The 19,940-nt window shown below is 37.7% G+C and overlaps 1 protein-coding gene across 1 annotated transcript in view; it reads right to left on the reverse strand.

The window, feature by feature from the left end:
- The window catches only part of CFAP44 (cilia and flagella associated protein 44), a 126,466-nt gene that overhangs the window by 6,918 nt on the left and 99,608 nt on the right, over nucleotides 1-19,940 (reverse strand). Inside the window, exons 28-31 of the mRNA XM_052647342.1 lie at nucleotides 6,789-6,899; nucleotides 5,526-5,656; nucleotides 4,333-4,449; nucleotides 3,231-3,432 (exon numbers count right to left, since the gene is read on the reverse strand). Coding sequence (XP_052503302.1) covers nucleotides 3,231-3,432; nucleotides 4,333-4,449; nucleotides 5,526-5,656; nucleotides 6,789-6,899 — 561 coding nt within the window. The remainder of the gene's footprint in view (nucleotides 1-3,230; nucleotides 3,433-4,332; nucleotides 4,450-5,525; nucleotides 5,657-6,788; nucleotides 6,900-19,940) is intronic.

Raw genomic sequence — 19,940 nt, forward strand, 5'->3', positions numbered from 1 at the left:
TCCCATTCCTTTTAGTTTTTTCTTCCTAACAGTTCTCTCCATCTAACATGCAAAGTTTTACTTTTGTTTTATTGTCTTTCCTCAACATGGGAATGCTGGAAAACCTGGAGAAAATTCCATTTGTGGGATTTTAATCAGTACTTTGACCACCTCATGAGAAGAGTTGACTCACTGGAAAAGACTCTGATGCTGGGAGGGATCAGGGCAGGAGGAGAAGGGGACGACAGAGGATGAGATGGCTGGATGGCATCACTGACTTGATGGACGTGAGTCTGGGTGAATTCTGGGAGTTGGTGATGGACAGGGAGGCCTGGCATGCTGCAATTCATGGGGTCGCAAAGAGTTGGACACGACTGAGCGACTGAACTGAACTGAAGAAAGTATAACCTTGTAACAAAATTTTCTGTGACCAGAATCCCCTAAATGAATTCTGGAGGCCCTTACATGTAACAAGATGATGCAGCTCAGTTACTGGGCAAGAATGTGTATTCAGGTATAATCGTTACCATGAGTGAATGATAATGGCATAATTGGTATGACTGCCGTTTTGTACAATCCAGGAAGGGTTATTCGTTTCTATTCTATGTGAGTGGCACCCCCATGTACTTGCATCATGTGGTGGCCATGATAATTAGTGATGCAAATGAAATAATGATTGGATTATTTGCTCTAGTGTGTCTAGCCTGTGGCTGCCTGCTTGGCCCCCTCAGGAAGAACCTCGACTCCCCCTAGCTAGCCCATATATCAGGGTACCCTCTCCCAAGGCAGCCTCGTGTACTAGGACATGAACTCTGGTCTTTGCCCTTCCCACAGCTAGAATTCCCTGGGGACACAAAGCCTTCCAAAACACCCCCTACTCCCCATCTCCCTCCACATGGCTGCAAGCTGCGCTCTTCTTGAAAAGGAGAGAACTTACCTTCCCACCTCATGTTCTAAACTCTCCTCCTCTTCCCCACTGGGTCTGGGATGGAGGAAGGCACCAGTGAGTGACTGTGGTGTTTCTCATCACTGTTAAGCCTTTGTTCTCTGAGTTATAGGAAAGGAACCCACTCCTAGTTTCACCTTCAGAATTAGAAGATCAGTCTTTAACCAGACCCACAACTTGCTTTCAGAAAGCAAACCAGGGATGGGAGAAGAACTGAAAACCACTGAATAAAACTTGTACTACACAGAACCTTTTTTTTTTTTTTTTAATTTCAACTAACACTCCCAAAATATGAATACTTCATTTCATCTTCACACATTTTCCCAAACTGAGAGGTTACTCAAATGGAAACAAGTTTCTCTCATTTTCATGCTAGTTTGTTCCCTTGGTTTGACAAATAGTATTTCCAAATATAAACAACATTCACAGGCTACAGAAGCCAAAGGAATGTGAAGTACGAGAGAAGCACTGGGGCTGCGAGGTTTACACCTGAGAAAACTCTGTGTCTCAAATAAGTGTTATTCAAATATAGAGTCCTAACATGTATTTTAAAATTTTATAATCCAGCCACCCATGAGAGCAGAACCACCATCTCACTGAAGACTGACCCCTACAAATTCAAGCAACTTGGACTGACTGACAACTATATTCCTCCCTTTTTCCTTTCCAAATTTTCTTAAAAAAAAAATTAATTGTAGCAAAACTCACGTAACAAAATGTACCATTTTAATGTTTTAAAAGTGTACACTTCTGGGGTTTCCCTTGCTGTCTAGTAGCTATGATTCCATGCTCCCAATGCACGGTTCAAACCCTGGTCGGGGAACTAAGATTCCACATGCCACATGACGTGGCCAAAAAAAGAATAAGTGTACAGTTCTGGGGCATTAAGGTAGACGCTATTATACCACTTATAATTTTATTGTTATTAAAGTTGGAATACTTCACCACTTACATATATGTTCCATGTCTTTACTCCATACATCTTATAGCATATACCTCAATTCCAGGTGAACTAAGAACATAAAAGTGAGGAACACTACCAACAGAGGGAACAATCGAAAGATGTGACCTCAAAATAGGAAAGGATTTAAGACATACATATATACACACAATGCGCAAACTATAAACAGGTTGATAAATTAATTATATTAAAATTTTAAATGTCTGTATCCCAAAAAGATTCACCAAATAAAAAGGCAAGATACATACTAGAAAATATTCAAAATCATGTAATAGATAAAGACAGAATATGGGAAAAAACTCCCTACAATCAATAAGAAAAGTAAAAAACAGAAGTAAAAAAATGGGCAAGGTGTATAGCAGGCAAGTTTCATACGAGAACACAAATAAATGGCAAATAAGCGTATGTGAAGACGTTCAACCTCAAAGAACTAGGGAAACAAAAAGACAGTGAAATACAATTTTAACATATACCAGGTTGACAGATATATGAAAGGCTAACATTACTAAGTGTTGATGAGACTATGGAACCTAGGCAATTCTCAGCCTCCCGGGCGGTGAGGGAAACAGGAGGAAGAGAAAACAGTGCAACCAGTTTGGAGGACAACTTGACAACACCCGGGCGAGCAGAAAACGCACACACACCCCGTCTCACCCACAGTCCCCACTCCTGGGGACTCACCTCCTCCCGAGCACAGGGAGACAGGTACAGGAAGGGTCACTGAAACATTGTCTGTAATCATGAAAAATTACAAGTACCCTAAACATCCATCAACAGGAGGCCAAAGAAAAACTCTTACAGGCCAATGGCATACTGTAGTAGCAGTTAAAATGGCTAATTATCTGTAGCATTACAGATTACTCTCAGAAAATGGGTTAATAAAGTGAGTTGCAAATTAAACCGAAACCATGCAAAGACACTTCATCTAGTGTGTGTGAATACATCTATATGTGTATGTACCTGCCTCATGGTTGATCCTGGGGAAGGAGAGAGCAGAATAATACTAGAAAGAGAAAGGCCATCAATTATATCTTCAGTGCTTTATTTCTTAAGCTTGGTAGTGGGCATTTTTTTTTTACATTTTTCTACATTTTATTAAACATAAAACCTTTAAAAATTGTGAGAAATTGTTTCTATGACAAAAGACTTATCCTTTTTAAAACAGGAGAGTAACTTTTTGATAGCATCAGGAGAGAGAGCAAGTAGAAAAAGGGGAAGGTGTTATTTCTGCTCAGTGGTTTGGATCTGCGATGACCTACCGTGTTCAGAGCTGGAGATGACCACTTGACAGTTCCCTCTGTAATCAATAAACATTACTAGGTAAGCCACGGGCTTACTACTCACTCTGTATCGTTTTGGCCATCTCTCTCTTTTCTCGGATGAGCTGCTTACGCCTCTCCCGGCATTCTTTGTTAAGTTTTTGCTGCTTGGAATTTTCCTCGTGGAGCTGGACAATTCGCTCTTGGAGTCGTCCCAAGGAGTGGTTGGAAAAGACCAAAGTTCCAGAAAGATCACTTGGTATTTCTCCATACAGCACATACTCTATCTACAAAAGCATGACAAAACTGGTATCAGAATAGACAAAAACCAAACTAAATGTAAAGTCACAGAAAGGGATGTGCTTCTTTTTCTATCCCTTGTTAGGTCATGACCTTTGGTCTCCTAACTCTCACCACTGAGGAAGGTAAGAGCAGGAAGCTGCTTTCAAAAAGAAGTCACATTACATCCCTCTGGGACAGCAAATCTTTCCAAAATGACCACGCTGGATATCTACTGCCTACGGATGGAACAGATATTTCAGGGCTGGAATATCTGGCAAACTGCTACAGACAGTTAATCCAGTTTGGATCAGGTTAAACAAGATATATGTAAGGCTGATCCTCCTCGGTTTTTTCTTCTCAAATACAGCTTTCTCTCTTTACCTGACAAAATACATTACAAGGGGCTTTTGCTGATATGATCTCTGCATTTTAATGTAAATTGTAATTCAAGTGGGATATAGAGATGAACAAAGAAAAGGGAAAAAAGTATTTTCCTTTTATCTTAACCTCCCTCATTAACAAGTAAGGAATAAGGGAAGATAATTCTTACACCATTAGTCCACGTCTATTTAAAGAAGGTGTGAAAAGTGACATGTGTCCAAGAGACAAGAAGATTTCAACCTCCAAACCATTCCTTTAAGTCATAGGCTCCTCATTGCTTCAGATTTGAAGTAATTCGACTTTCAAAGTCATAATGACCACCAGGAAATATACATGTTTTGATATTATGCTTTTATAATAATCTCAGAAGGGGTAAGAAACGCTGGGGTGTCATTCTGCAAGTAGATGTCTCAGACAAGGACTGCCCTTCTCCCCACCAGTGTCCCATGAATCTTTCTCTGGAAAAGTCTGAGGGTGATGGCTCTTCTGCTCAGAGAGGGAGGGGCAACCTCCAGCCCCATCACCTGGTGGAGCTTCAGCGGGATCACAACCAGCAGTTCATTCAGCCGCTGCTGCTTCTCACGCTGATAAGCCTCCAGAGCCTCCTCTGCTGCATTCAGATTAGTTGCCACAATTTTTACCTGTAGAAAGCCCCAAGTGCGAGATGTTAACAGGATTCGGTGAATATATACCCAAGGTGATAAATGAAGCCACTGGGGAGGAAGAAAAAATATGAGCTGGATCTGCCTTGTTGGGCTGGATTAAACAGATGATCCCAGACTGCTCCCCAGAAGTGTGTATTATTCTCTTTCTGCTAAGTCATGAGCCACACCACTTCTTCAATTGTCCCTATGACCCCAGAGTTGTAGAGATTTTGTGAATGAAAATGCAGAGGATGTGTTCCCATCTCCTTTTTATTTTCTGCAGGAAAATCATCTCTCAGCCTGTAGTATCTCTGTAAGGATGGTTCAAATCTCATTTGGTCATAAGGACCTCGATAAATTAGCAAAGAAAGACCTTTATGGTAATGAAATTACCAACTACAGTATTTCTAAAGTACATGCCTCATCTCCTAAAATACTTGCAAGTTTTCCAAATCATTTCCTTTTTGCAAGTGGAGAAGCAGCCTACCAAAACATTTCTGAATATGAATCAAGTGATGCTCCTCTAGGAAAGAGTACCTAAGAGGAAACTGAGTAGATATGGCAGAAAAAATCAATACAACTGTACCGGAAGTTTAGCTTAGTGGACTCCCAAAGGAATGCATACACCTCAGAATGTCAAAGTGTTCTACTGGGGTCCAGAAAGAAAATGGAGTTTCCATTTCTATTTATTTTTATCTTATTCTTTTTATTTTCTGTTCTTGCAAATGTTTCCTAATACATGAAATATAATTAGTACAATAGTTTATGGGCATAATTTCTAAAGAAATATACATTTATTGTGGGAATATGTGCTCCTTTTTTTTTTTTTTTTAAACTTCCAGAAGTATATAATCAAAAAAGTTTGGGGGCCAATGATTTAGAAAAAGTTCCAGTCATCAAAGGGGCAATGGCCCTCAAAGATGTCTGTAAATGGATGCAACATGGGAAATGTCTCTCTTCTAACAATAAGCCCTAACTCATGCCATTGCCATGAAATAGCAGTATTATAGCTAGAAGGAGGTGGAGCATGTTGGGAGATGATAAACAGAACTGAAAAAGGCAGAATAACATACTTTTTTGGACAATGTATCATGTTCCTTTTTGAGGTTATCGATCATTTTTTTTTCTTCAACTAAAGCCTCTTCAATGTCCAGCCTTTTCTCTCGAAGTTGAAGGGCCAGTTCAAAGAGACCTATATCACAATCTGAAAAGACAGACAAAATGAAAGAGCAGCTCCATTTGTTAGAGAATACAGTAGTAAGTGTAGACTTTGGGGCTTCAGAATTATTAATGTCCATCTACTCCAATAAGGTTTCACTACACTTATGGCTCCAGGTAGAAATTATTAATGGTATTAATAATTATGATAGAGACTTCCCTGCCAGTTCAGTGGCTAAGACTCTGAGCTCTCAATTCAGGGGGCTTGGGTTCAGTCCCTGGTCAGGGAACTAGATTCTGCATGCCGAAACGAAGATCAAAGACCCCAGTGCTGCAACTGAGACCCAGCGTAGCTAATATTTTAAAAAAATAATAATAATCATGATAGTGGCTGTGATGTTAGTACTGATGTTCTGCCTGCAATGAAGGAGATCCTAATTCAATTCCTGGGTCGGGAAGATCCCCAGAGAAAGGATAGGCTACCCACTCCAGTATTCTTGGGCTTCCTTTGTGGCTCAGCTGGTAAAGAATCCACCTGCAATGCAGCAAACCTGCGTTCGATCCCTGGGTTGGGAAGATCCCCTGGAGAAGGGAAAGGCTACCCACTCCAGTATTCAGGCCTGGAGAACTCCATGGACTGTATAGTCCGTGGGGTTGCAGAGTCAGACATGACTGACGGACTTTCACTCACATAAGAATCTTAAGACTGTAAGAACATTTCAGACAGTGAAAACATTGAATATAAATTGCCAAGAATCTCCAGGAGACATAAAAATTGCCCTTAAAAACCAGGTTTGAAGTATGAAAATTTAATGGTTTGGCAAAAAGGGAGAGTTTTATAAAAATACACATATGTAGTTTTAAATACACACATGTACATACACATATATAAATTTTCTGTTTCTCGGTAAAATAAAACTTTCTGCATAATCTATGACTGAATCAAGTATAGATTGTCTGCAGATTATTTAATTTGGTACTCATAAATAGCAGCCTCAAGAAATAGGAAGTAAATTGTCTAAAGAGTCCCCAAAAGTATTCATTAGACTATACTTCATGCTTATTATACCAACCTTTCCTTAAATATTATGAGACAATTGAGAAACCAAAAAAGACCTTTTTGATATTATCATCCATAGTCAAACGTCACAAAGAATGCACGGTTTTATCCAACTTACTTGTTGGGCAGATAGAATCATCAAAAACCTCATCTTCAGATCCAGACTCATCCTCATCACTCTCCAAGCTGGATTCTTCTTCACTTGATTCTTCACTTTCCTCCTCTTCATCTAAAGAGAGAGAAAAACACTGTTAATAAGTAGAGAAGTTCCTGTGTTAAGATAAATCCCAGATTTTAAAAATAAATCATTGTCAATGAGTTAGTTACTAGGAAAACAAGGGGTAAATAAGGAAATTACTCAATATTTTTAGAAGAATTTTAAAAAGTTAAGGACACAGGGACCGCAAACTCAAGTGCCTGCAGAAGGTTATGCAATTAAGTTCAGTGCATCGAGTCAGAGAGGGGTGAGACCAAGCTGCCAAGCTGCTTGTGCTGTGACCTGCCTAATGCACCCTTGGTTATATAGCATAGTGCTCTGACAACAGAGAGGATTTTCATAACTTCTCTGAACTAAGTAACACTAGTTATAATCTTTACTTAACCTACTTAGTGTGAATATTCATGTCTTACAGTGGAAGTATTAATATTAAATGTTTGATTTAGAGATTCTGCACCAAACCCTGTTGGGGTTGTTAGCTGACAAAGGCTCTCCTTTAACCAAACTTGAGTCAGGCTCCTCTGAGTCCTCTGTCTGGTCCTTGACCCATGCTCTGTCCTTGGCCCATTTACTTGAGTTTTAGCAAGAGTCCTGTTGAGTCAGTTTAGTAAAATTCACTACCCTTAATATCTGGTTAAATTCCTTTTTGCTTAGCCTTAATATCTTATCACTCTGGCCTGCCTTCAACAAAAATCCTGTTATGTCAGTTTAGTAAAGAATTACCCTACCTGTCAGTATTTTCCATCAACTAACCCCAATCTTACTCCTTGGCTACAAGTCTCCATTTACCTTGCATTCAGAGTTGAGCTGATCTCTCTCTTACTATAAAACCCCATGATAGTGGTCCCCTGAATAAAGTCTGCCTTATTGTTCTTTAACAAGTGTCAATAATTATTATTTCTTTAACAATATCATATCATGTTTAATATGCTTTATAAACTATAAATTTTTTGAATACTAAAATATATCTGTTCCCAAGAATTTTAGATAAGGATTGTATGCCTCTTTCACTCAACTCTACTCCATTTTCTTTTAAAACACTTTGAGTTCATGTATGAACAATTAACAGTTTCTATTTTATGGAACATCAAAAAATATAAAGATAAGTGGATCTCATACTCACTAGAAAACTTCTTAAATTAAGATGTCTCTTAAAATTAGTGATCTGTACCACCTTATGAAATAAATCAACAACGTTTACAATTAGGCTTTAAAATAGACGTCTGCTTTCAGGAAGATGAAGTAGATCTACTTTCCCTATTCTTCCCACTAAATACAGCTAAAGCCCCTGGACATTAAATATAAAATGAACACAAGAAAACTCTGAGAAGTGGAAAGAAGGAGGCAGGTCTACTATGCCCTTCGAATCCTGAGGAACAACACTGTGGTGATTTCCCTGGATTTTCTTTTTGCCATATATATCTCTGAGGTGAAGAAGACTAAGTCAGTCTAACCTTAAATACCAACCGGTAGGGACACAGGAAGGCCCAATCAGAACCTGCTCTCTCCAGCCAAATGACCAGAAAGAGGCAGATTAGCAACACAGAAAACTCGAAGAATCACTACACAAAAATACTGTGGTCCCACTCACACCCACATTGGCAAAGGCCTAATGGAGCCTAGACAAGCCAAAACATTTCACATAAAACAGTACGATGTACATTATTTGCAAGTGCTCACAGAATATACCCTTGCCAGGCTGTAATAAGGCACCCCACCATGCCAACTAGGATGGTGTCAGAAAATGTCAAGTAAAGAGTCAAGATATTTATTCTTTCTGAGGGTAACCAGTCCCCTTACCAAGATGTCTGTGGCCATCACAGTCTGGACCTGCATTCTCAGATGGCAGTAATAAGATTCTATTCACCCTCACCCTCCCTGCAGAGGTGGTGTCAGAAGAGGCCTGGTGGGGAGTCAGGACTTCTACCATTGCCCAGAGGTGCCAAGGCCTTCCCCACCATGTTGTCAGTAGAGACTCTCTGAGGAGCTAGCCCTCCCATCTGCACACAGAAGTAACAAAGAAATCTCCCTTCCCTTCGGTGACAATAAAATGTGAGTACCTCAAACCTGGCAATAAGGAGGAGGCACCCATTCCTTCCTCTGGCAGAACAGTGTTAGAGAAAGCCAAGTAAACCAGAAGATTTAAGTAAGATACAGAGTCTAATACATAATATGAAAGTTTCCAGGTTTTAGCTGAAAATCATACCAAGAACCAGAAAGCTCCCTAACTGAATGAAAAAAGACAATCAATAAATGTTAACACCAAGATGACAGAAACAGAATTATCTGACGAAGCATTTTAAACATGCAGGATGAAAATGCTTCAGTGAGCAATTATGAACACACTTGAAGCAAAGATATAAAGTCTCAGGCTTTTTATTTATATAAGGAAAAAGTAAATGGAAATTTTAGAACTGAAAAATACAATGATGAAAACTAAGGGATGGGGTCAACAGTAGAATAGAAGGGACAGAAAAATGAATCCATGAACTTGAAGATAGAAAAATAGGAATTAGTCAATCTGAACCATAAAAAGAAAACAAACTGAAACAAACAAAACCCAAACCCCAGAGCCTCAGGGGCCAATGGGATCATAATGAAAAGTCTAACAGTCATGGCATCAGAGTGCCATGAAGGAGTCAGAAAAGAGAAGGTCTTTAAAAGGACTTGAAGAAATAATGGCTGAAAACTTCCCAAATTGGGCAAAGTACATAAACCTACAGATTAAAGAACCTGAATGTATTCCAAAGAGGATAATTCCAAAATCGACACTAAATCACGTAACAGTCAAACTTCTGAAAACTAAAGAGAAAAAAATACTGAAAGCAAAGAAAGAAAAGTGATTCTTCACTTACAGAGGATAAGCAATTTGAATATCAGAGGGTTTCTCAGCAGAAACCACGGTGGCCAGAAGGAAGTGGCACAGTATTTTTCAAATGTTGAAAGAAATATCAACCTAGAACACTATATCCAATGAACATGGCTTTCAGAAAAAGGGGAAATCAAGACATACTTAGATTATGGGAAAAAATTTTTAAATTGCCACTGTATACCCTCCCTAAAAGAATGGATAAAGGAAACTCTTTAAGCAGAGGGAATTTTTTCTTTTTTAAAAAAGGAAATTTTGAATAAAAATATGGATAAAGCCTATATGGGTAGGCTTTCCTCCAAGTGCTTAAATTATGTTTGATAATTGAAGCAAAAATTATAACATTGTCTGATATGGTTCCAGATGTATGCAGAGGAAATATTTAAGACAATCATATGATAGATGAGGAAGAAACTGGGATATAGAGGTAGGCAAGGATTCTAGACTTGACTTAAATTGGTAAAATGATGACACTGGTGGACTGGGATAAATAATGAATATGTATATATATATATAGAGAGAGAGAGAGAGAGAAAGAGCACAACCACTAAAAAAGTTACACAAAGAGATACATTAAAAAGTGTTCAGTTCAGTTCAGTCACTCAGTTGTGTCCAACTCTTTGCGACCCCATGAACTGCAGCACGCCAGGCCTCCCTGTCCATCACCAACTCCCAGAGTTTACTCAAACTCATTTCCACTGAGTTGGTGATGCCATCCAACCATCTCATCCTCTGTCATCCCCTTCTCCTCCTGCCTTCAATCTTTCCCAGCATCAGGGTCTTTTCAAAAGAGTCAGTTCATCACACCAAGTGGCCAAAGTATTGGAGTTTCAGCTTCAACATCAGTCCTTCCAATGAATATTCAGGACTGATTTCCTTTAGGATGGACTGGTTGGATCTCCTTGCAGTCCAAGGGACTCAAGAGTCTTCTCTAACACCACAGTTCAAAAGCATCAATTTTTCAGCACTCAGCTTACTTTATAGTCCAGTTCTCACATCCATACATGACTACTGTAAAAAGTGCTAGAGAAAATAAAATGGAATCCTAAAAAATGTTCAACTAACCCACAGGAAGGTAGGAAAAAGAAAAAAGACAAAACAGATATAAAATGGCAGACTTAAACCCTAATAGATCAAATATAAGTGGTTCGATACACCAATTAAAAGACAGAGTGGATGAAAAACATTATTCAGCCACATGCTACCAGAAATTGACTTCTAATGGAACTATATAGTCAAGCTGAAATTAAAAGGAGGGAAAAGATATATCATACAACTATTAATAAAAGCAAAGCAGAAATGACTATAATAATATAGGATAAAATGGACTTCAGAGCAAGGAAAATTACCCAAGACAGAGAAAGACATTAAATAATGATAAATATGCCAATTTATCAAGAAAACATAGAAATCTTAACAGTGTATGCGTAAAACAACAGAAATGCGGGAAGTAAAAACTGATAAAAATGAAAGGAGAAATAGATAAATCCATGAATGCATTTGGAGACCTCCACACCTCAACTCAACATTTGATGCAACAACCATACAGAAAATCAACAAGGATATAGAAGACTTGAGCAATACCATCAATCAACAGGATCTTACTGACAGTAATAGAACATGTCACACAAAACAGTACAATACATTCTTCGCAAGTGCTCACAGAACATAACACCAAGATAGATATGTCAGACCGTAAAACAAATCTCAACAACTAAAAAAGAACTGAAATCACACAAAATGTGTTCTCTGACCACAACTGGATCAAACCAGAAGTCAATAACAGAAAGATAACAGGAAAATCTCAAAACACCTGGACCTAAACAACACACTTCTATATAATCCATGGAATCCAGAAGTCATGATGTAAATTTTAAAACTACACTGTCCTGAGTGTAAATGAAAATTAACTTCAAGTTTTGTAGAATACAACTAGAGCAGTGCTGAGAGAGAAATTTATAGTACTAAATTAGAAAAGAGAATAAATTGTCAATTCAGTGATTTAAGCTCACACCTGAAAACCTAAAAAACAGGAGTACAAAATAAACCCAAAGCAAGCCGAAGGAAGGTAACAGTAATGATAAGAACAGAAAGCAATAAAATGGACAGCAGTAAACAGAGAAAATCACTTATACAAAGAGCTGACTTGTTCTCAAAAAAATCAGTTGAATTGACAAACCTCTAATAAAACTGCAAAAAAAAAAAAAAAAGGGAATATAAGAAACAAGGTACCAATATCTAGAATGCAACAGACACTATTACTAAAGACCATGCAGATATTAAAAGGACAGCAAAGAAATACAATGAGCATCTCTATGCACATAAATTTGGCAACTTAAATGAAACAGACCAATTCCACAAAAAATGCAAATTACCACAACCCACCCAATATAAAGGAGATAATGTGAATAGTTCTGTATTAAGAACACTGAAATTCTAATTGTAAGACTACTTTGAAGAAAACTATTGGTCCAAATAGTTTCACTGGAGAACTCTACCAAACATTTAAAGAATTGCCATAAATTCTATACAGTATCTTCCAGAAAAATCAGAAAGGGGAGTTGCTTAGTTGCTAAGTCACACCCAACCCTTTGTGACCAGATGGACTATAGCCTACCAGGCTCCTCTATCCATGGAATTCTCCAGTTAAGAATACTGGAGTGGGTTGCCATTTCCTTCACCAAAAAAGGGGAGAAGACTTCCCAATTCATATTTTGAAGCTAGTATTCTCCTGATACTCAAAACCAAATATAGTATAAAGACAGTATAGTGATCCTCATGAATATAGACATAAATTTTTTTCATTTATGTTTTATTGAAGGATAATTGGTTTATAGAATTTTGTTGTTTTCTACCAAACCTCCACATGAATCAGCCATCAGTTCAGTTCAGTTCAGTCACTCAGTCGTGTCTGACTCTTTGTGACCCCATGAATCGCAGCACACCAGGCCTCCCTGTCCATCACCAACTCCCGGAGTTCACTCAGACTCACATCCGTCGAGTCAATGATGCCATCCAGCCATCTCATCCAGCCATAGGCATACATAGATCCCCTCCCTTTTGAACCTCCCTCCCATATCCCTCCCCATCCCACCCCTCTAGATTGATACAGAGCCCCTGTTTGAGTTTCCTGAGCCATAGAGCAAATTCCCATTGGCTATTTTACATATGGTAACATAAGTTTCCATGTTACTCTCTCCATACATCTCATCCTATCCTCCCCTCTCCCCATGTCCATAAGTCTATTCTCTGTCTGTCTCCCCATTGTTACCCTGTGAATAAACTCTTCAGTACCATTTTTCTAGATTCTGTATATGTGCATTAGAATACATTATCTTTCTGACTCACTTCACTCTGTATAATAGGTTCTAGGTTCATCCACCTCATCAGAACGGACTCAAATGTGTTCCTTTTTTATGGCTGAGTAATATTCCATTATGTAAATGTACCATGACTTCTTTATCCATTCATCTGTTGATGGACATCTAGGTTGCTTCCATGTTCTAGCTATTGTAAATAGTGCTGCAATGAGCATTGGGATACATGTGTCTCTTTCAATTTTGGTTTCCTCAGAGTATATGCCTAGGAGTGGGGTTGCTGAGTCATATAGTGGTTTTATTCCACGTTTTTAAGGAATCTCCATACTGTCTTCCATAGCGGCTGTATCAATTTACATTCCCAATAGTGCAAGAGTGGTCCCTTTTCTCCATACCCTCTCCAGCATTTATATTTGTAGACTTTTTGATGATGGCCATTCTGACTGATGTAAGGTGGTATCTCATTGTAGTTTTGATTTGCATTTCTCTAATAATGAGCAATGTTGAGCATCTTTTCATGTGTTTGTTAGTGATCTGTATGTCTTCTTTGGAGAAATGTCTGTTTAGGTCTTTTCCCCACTTTTTGATTGGGTTGTTTGCTTTTCTGGCATTGAGTTGTATGAGCTGCTTGTATTTTTGGAAATTAATCCTTTGTCAATTGTTTCATTTACTATTACTTTCTCCCATTCTGAGGGTTGTCTTTTCCCCTTGATTATAGTTTCCTTTGCTGTGCAAAGCTTTTAAGTTTAATCAGGTCCCACTTGCTTACTTTTGTTTTTATTTCCATGACTCTAGGAGGTGGGTTACAGAGGACCTTGCTTTGACTTATGTCATCACGTGTTCTGCCTATGTTTTCTTCTAAGAATTTTATAGTTTCTTGTCTTACATTTATGTCTTTAACCCATTTTGACTTTATCTTTGTATATGGTGTTAGGACGTGTTCTAATTTTATTGTTTTACATGTAGCTGTCCAGTTTTCCCAGCACCATTTATTGAAGAGGCTGTCTTTGCCCCATTGTATATTCTTGTCTCCTTTGTCAAAAATAAGGTATGCATGGGTTTATTTCTGGGCTTTCTATCTTGTTCCACTGGTCTATATTTGTTTTTCTGCCAGTACCATACTGTCTTGATGACTGTAGCTTTGTAGTATAATCTGAAGTCAGGAAGGTTGATTCCTCCAGCACCATTCTTCCTTCTCAAGACTGCTTTGGCTATTCAGGGTCTTTTGTTTTTCTGTATGAATTGTGAAACTTTTTGTTCCATTTCTGTGAAAAATGCCATTGCTGATTTGATAGGGATCACATTGAATTTGTAGACTGCATTTGGTAGTATAGTCATGTTCAAAATATTGATTCTTTCTACCCAGGAACATGGAATATCTCTCCATCTGTTTATGTCATCTTTCTTTCATTAGTGTCTTATAATTTTCTGTATACAGTTCTTTTGTCTCTTTAGGTAAGTTTATCCCTAGATACTGAATATTCCTAGAAATGCAAGTGATTTCTATCTATTGATTTTGTATCCTGTAACTTTGCTAACTTCACTGATAAGCTATAGTAATTTTCTGATACCGTCTTTAGGGTTTCCTATGTATAGTATCATGTCATCTGCAACCAGTGTGAGCTTTACTTCTTTTCCTATCTGGGTTCCTTTTATTTCTTTTTCTTCTCTGACTGCTGTAGCTAGAATTTCCAGAACTATGTTGAATAATAGTGGTGAGAGTGGACACCTTTGTCTTGTTCCTGACGTTAGGGGGAACGCTTTCAGTTTTTCACCATTGAGAATAATGTTTGCTGTAGGCTTATCATATATGGCCTTTACCATGTTGAGGTAGATTCCTTCTATGACCATTTTTTAAAGAGTTTTAATCATAAATCGGTGCTGAATTTTGTCAAAGGTTTTCTCTGCATATGTTGAGATTATCATATGGTTTCTATCTTTCAATTTGTTAATATGGGGTATCATATTGATTTTCATATACTGAAGAATCCTTGCATTCCTGGAATAAACCCAACTTGATCATGGTGTATGAGCTTCTTGGTGTGCTACTGAATTCTGTTTGCTAAAATTTTGTTGAGGACTTTTTCATCTATGTTCATCAGTGATATTGGCCTGTAGTTTTCTCTTTTTGTGTTGTGTTTGTCTGGGTTTGGTATCAGGGTGAAGGTGGCCTCATAGAATGAGTTTGGAAGTCTTCCTCTGCAATTTTTTGAAAGAGTTTTAGAGGATAGGCATTAGCTCTTCTCTAAATGTTTCATACAATTTCCCTGTCCTGGGCTTTTGTTTGGGGGGAGATTTTTGATCACAGCTTCAATTTCAGTGCTTGCAATTGGATTGTTCATAATTTCTATTTCTTCCTGGTTCAGTCTTGGAAGATTGAACTTTTCTAAGAATCTGTCCATTTCTTCCAGGTTATCCATTTTATTGCCATATAGTTGTTCATAATAGTTTCTCATAATCCTTTGTATTTCTGCAATGTTTGTTGTAACCTCTCCTTTTTCATTTCTAATTTTGTTGATTTGATTCTTCTCTCTTTTTTTCTTGATGAGTCTGACTAAAGGCTTGTCAATTTTGTTGATCTTCTGAAAGAACCAGCTTTTAGTTTTATTAATCTTTACAATTGTTTCTTTCATTTGTTTTTCATTTATTTCTGCTCGGATCTTTATGATTTCTTTCCTTCTACTAATTTTTGGTTTGTTGCTGTTGTTGTTCTCCTATTTCCAGTTGTTTTGGGTGTAAAGTTAGGATGTCTATTTGATTTTTTTCTTGCTTCTTGAGGCAGGATTGTATTGCTAAAAACTTCCCTCTTAGAACTGCTTTTGCTGCATCCCCTAGGTTTTGAGTTGTTGTGTTTTCATTGTCATTTTTTTCTAGAATTTTCTTCATTTCCCTTTTGATTTCTTCAGTAACATGTTGGTTATTTAGAAATGTGTTGTTTAACATCCATGTGTTTGTGTTTCTTACAGTTTTTTTCTTGTAATTGATATCTTACAAATCATAGCATTGTGGTCAGAGAAGATGCTTGATATGATTTCAATTTTCTTAAATTTTACTGAGGTTTGATTTGTTACCCAAGATGTGATCTGTCCTGGAGAAAGTTCCACGGGCACTTGAGAAGAAGGTGTATTCTTCTGAATTTGGATGGAATGTCCTGAAGATATCAGTGAGATCCATCTCATCTAATGTATCATCTAAGACTTGTGTTTCCTTATTAATTTTCTGTTTTGATGATCTGTCCATTGGTGTGAGTGGGGTGTTAAAGTCTCCTACTGTTATTGTGTTACGGTCAATTTCTCCTTTTATGTCTGTTAGTGTTTGTCTTATGTATTGAGGTGCACCTATGTTGGGTGCATAGGTATTTACAATTGTTATGTCTTCCTCTTGAATTGATCCTTGATCATTATGGGGTGTCCTTCCTTATCTCTTGTAATCTTCTTTAAGGTCTATTTGTCTTATATGAGGATTGCTACCCCAGCTTTCTTTTGCTTTCCATTTGCATGGAATATATTTTTCCATCCTCTCACTTTCAGTCTATATGTGTCTTGAGGTCTGAAGTGGGTTTCTTGTAGACAGCATTTATATGGGTCTTGTTTTTGTATCCATTCGGCCAGTGTGTGTCTTTTGGCTGGAGCATTTAATCCATTTACATTTTAAGTAATTATTGATATATATGTTCCTATTGCCATTTTCTTAAATGTTTGGGGTTGATTTTGTAGATCTATTTTCTTCTCTTGTATTTCTTGACTATAGAAGTCCCTTTAACATTTGTTGTAAAGCTGGTTTGGTGGTACTGAATTCTCTTAACTTTTGCTTGTCTGAAAAGCTTTTTATTTATCTTTTAATTTTGAATGAGATCCTTGCCAAGTACAGTAATCTTGGTTGCAGTTTTTTCCCTTTCAGTACTTTAAATATATCTTGCCATTCCCTTCTGGCCTGCAGAGTTTCTGCTTAAAGATCAGCTATTAAGCGTATGGGGTTTCCCTTGTATCTTACTTGTTGCTTCTCCCTTGCTGCTTTTAATATTCTTTCTTTGTGTTTAGTCATTGTTAGTTTGATTAGTATGTGTCTTGGCATGTTTCTCCTTCGGTTTTTCCTGTATGGGACTCTTTGTGGCCTCTTGGACTTGATTGACTATTTCCTTTTCCATGTTGGGGAAATTTTCAACTATAGTCTTTTCAAAAATTTCATACCTTTTCTTTTTTTCTATACTTCAAACTTTGGTGCATTTGATATTGTCCCAGAGGTCTCTGAGACTATCCTCAGTTCATTCTTTTTACTTTATTCTGCTCTTCAGAAATTATTTCCACCATTTTATCTTCCAGCTCACTGATTCGTTCTTTTGCTTCAGATACTCTGCTATTCTTCTAGAGTATTTTTCATTTCAGTCATAGTGTCCTTTGTCTCTGTATGTTTATTCTTAAATTCTTCTAGGTCTTTGTTAATTGATTCTTGCATTTTCTCCATTTTGTTTTCAAGGTTTTTGATCATCTTTACCATCATTATTGTGAATTCTTTTTCAGGTAGTTTGCCTATTTCCTCTTCATTTATTTGGACTTCAGTGTTTCTATCTTGTTCCTTCATTTGTGTAGTATTTCTATGCCTTTTTGTCATTTTTTTTTAACTTATTGTGTTTGAGGTCTTCTTTTGCCAGGTTTCAAGGTTGAATTCTTTCTTCCTTTTGGTTTCTGCCCTCCTAAGCTTGGTCCAGTGGTTTGTGTGAGCTTCGTATAGGGTGAGATTTGTGCTGATTTTTTGTTTGGTTGTTTGTTTTTCCTCTGATGGGCAAGGCTGAGTGAGGTGGTAATCCTGTCTGCTGATTATTTGGTTTGTATTTTCATTTTCTTTGTTGTTTAGATGAGGTGTCCTACACAGGGTGCTACTGGTGACTGGGTGATGGCAGGTCTTGTATTCAAGTGGTTTCTTTTGTGAGTTCTCACTATTTGATACTCCTTAGGGTTAGTTCTCTGGTGGTCTAGGTGTTTGGAGTCAGTGCTCCCACTCCAAAGGCTCATCAGGGCTTGATCTCTGGTCAGGAACAAAGTTTCTACACGTGGTTTGGTATGGCATTAAATGAGATTAAAACAAATATCCAAAAATGAGAAACCAAAGATGAACCCCAGACAAATGGCAGTTACAAAATCAGGCAAATAATAATTAAAATCATGGAATACATACATATACATATACACCCATGAGCAAAGTAAAAAATGTCCAACAAAAATAAAGTGCAGTAGATTGGTCCGGCGAACAAGGTAAATCAAAATTTATATTTACCAGTTAAGAACAAAACTAACTAAAGCACAAACTGGAAAACAAAACTAAAGCAAGGTGCCAAGTGGGGAATAAAGCATTGAAAACAAAACTAACAAATATATTGAGAGGAAAGGAAAGAAAGAATAGATATGCAAAGTTAAACAGAGGTAAATGAAGAAGACTTATATACATTAAAGATTAAACTGCATGGGGAAAAGAACAGTAGGAAAGGCAAACAAAGGAATAAATGTAAAAAAAAATAATAGGTTTTTTAAAAAATTAAAATTATAAAAAAGAGAAGAGAAGGAAAATGGAAGAAGAAAGAAAAAAGGAAAACTTCACAGAACTGCAAAAGCCCAATGTAGAGGCAGAGGTGTATAGCAACAATAAAAAGTGTGACTGAATATACACATATACATATACACCCATAAGCAAAATCAGAACAGTCCAACAAAAATAAAGTACAGTAGATTGACCTGGCAAACAAAGAAAACCAAAAATTATATCTATAAAGACAAAACTAATTAAAGCAAAAACTGGAAAACAAAACTAAAGCAAGCTGCCAACTGGGGAATAAAGCAATGAAAATAAAACTGACAAAATGTTGAGAGTAAAGGAAAGAAAGAAAAGAAAGAAAGAATAGATATGCAAAGTTAAACAGAGGTAGGTGAAGAAGATGTATATACATTAAAGGTTGACTGCAAGGGGAAAAGAACAGTAGGAAAGGCAAACAAAGGAATAAATGTAATAGGCTTTAAAAAATTAAAAATAAAAAAAGAGAGGAAAAAAAGGAAAACTCCACATAACTGCAAAAGCCCAGTGTAGAGGCAGAGGTTTATAACAGAAATAAAATATGTGACTGAGAAAAAAAACAGGCTCAAAAGCTTAATTAGATTTCATAGTGCCAATAAAATCAACAACTACAACAGGTGGAGAGAATAAAGGGAAAAAAATCCAAAAGAATCTACAGAGAAAGTCAAAACATAAGAATAATAAATGTTTTCCTTGAGTCACTGCTATCAGAGTCCTTTCCCTTGCTGGGAGTCACAGTCCACCTCACCTCCCTAGGATGCCCTCCAACGCTGTGCTGATCTCTGGACCTGCTGTGGGGGCAGCTCAGATTCTAATCTGGTCCTACTCCTATGTGTTCTTGCCTCCAATGTCCACAGCTATCAGAACTTGTACATTTTCTTTTGTGGGAGCTCTCAATGACCTTTCATATATTCCATCAACAGAGTCTGCCTAGTTGACCATGTGGATTTAACCTGCAGCTTGTACAGCTGATGGGAAGATTTTGGGCCTTCTTCCTTAGCCACACTGCCCCTTGGTTTCAACTGTGGTTTTATCTCCACTTCTGCATGTGGCTCGTCCACTGGGGTTTGCTCCTGAGGCTGCCCTAGAGGACTTAGGTTTGCCCCTGTGAGGGCCAGGTGTGGAGCTGGTGCAGCTGTTTGGGTTACAGAGGTTCGGGCAGCACCAGGTACTCAGGGAGGTTGATGGCCAGGGCAGCAGGAAATATAGTGCTCTAGTAGGGTATGGCAAGCAGTATTGGTCAATACACTCCAGTATTCTTGCCTGGAGAACCCCCCTCCCTGACAGAGAAACCTGGCAGGC

The sequence above is a fragment of the Budorcas taxicolor genome, chromosome 1 (genome assembly GCF_023091745.1).
Source record: "Budorcas taxicolor isolate Tak-1 chromosome 1, Takin1.1, whole genome shotgun sequence".
In the NCBI taxonomy this organism is placed as follows: Eukaryota; Metazoa; Chordata; class Mammalia; order Artiodactyla; family Bovidae; genus Budorcas; species Budorcas taxicolor.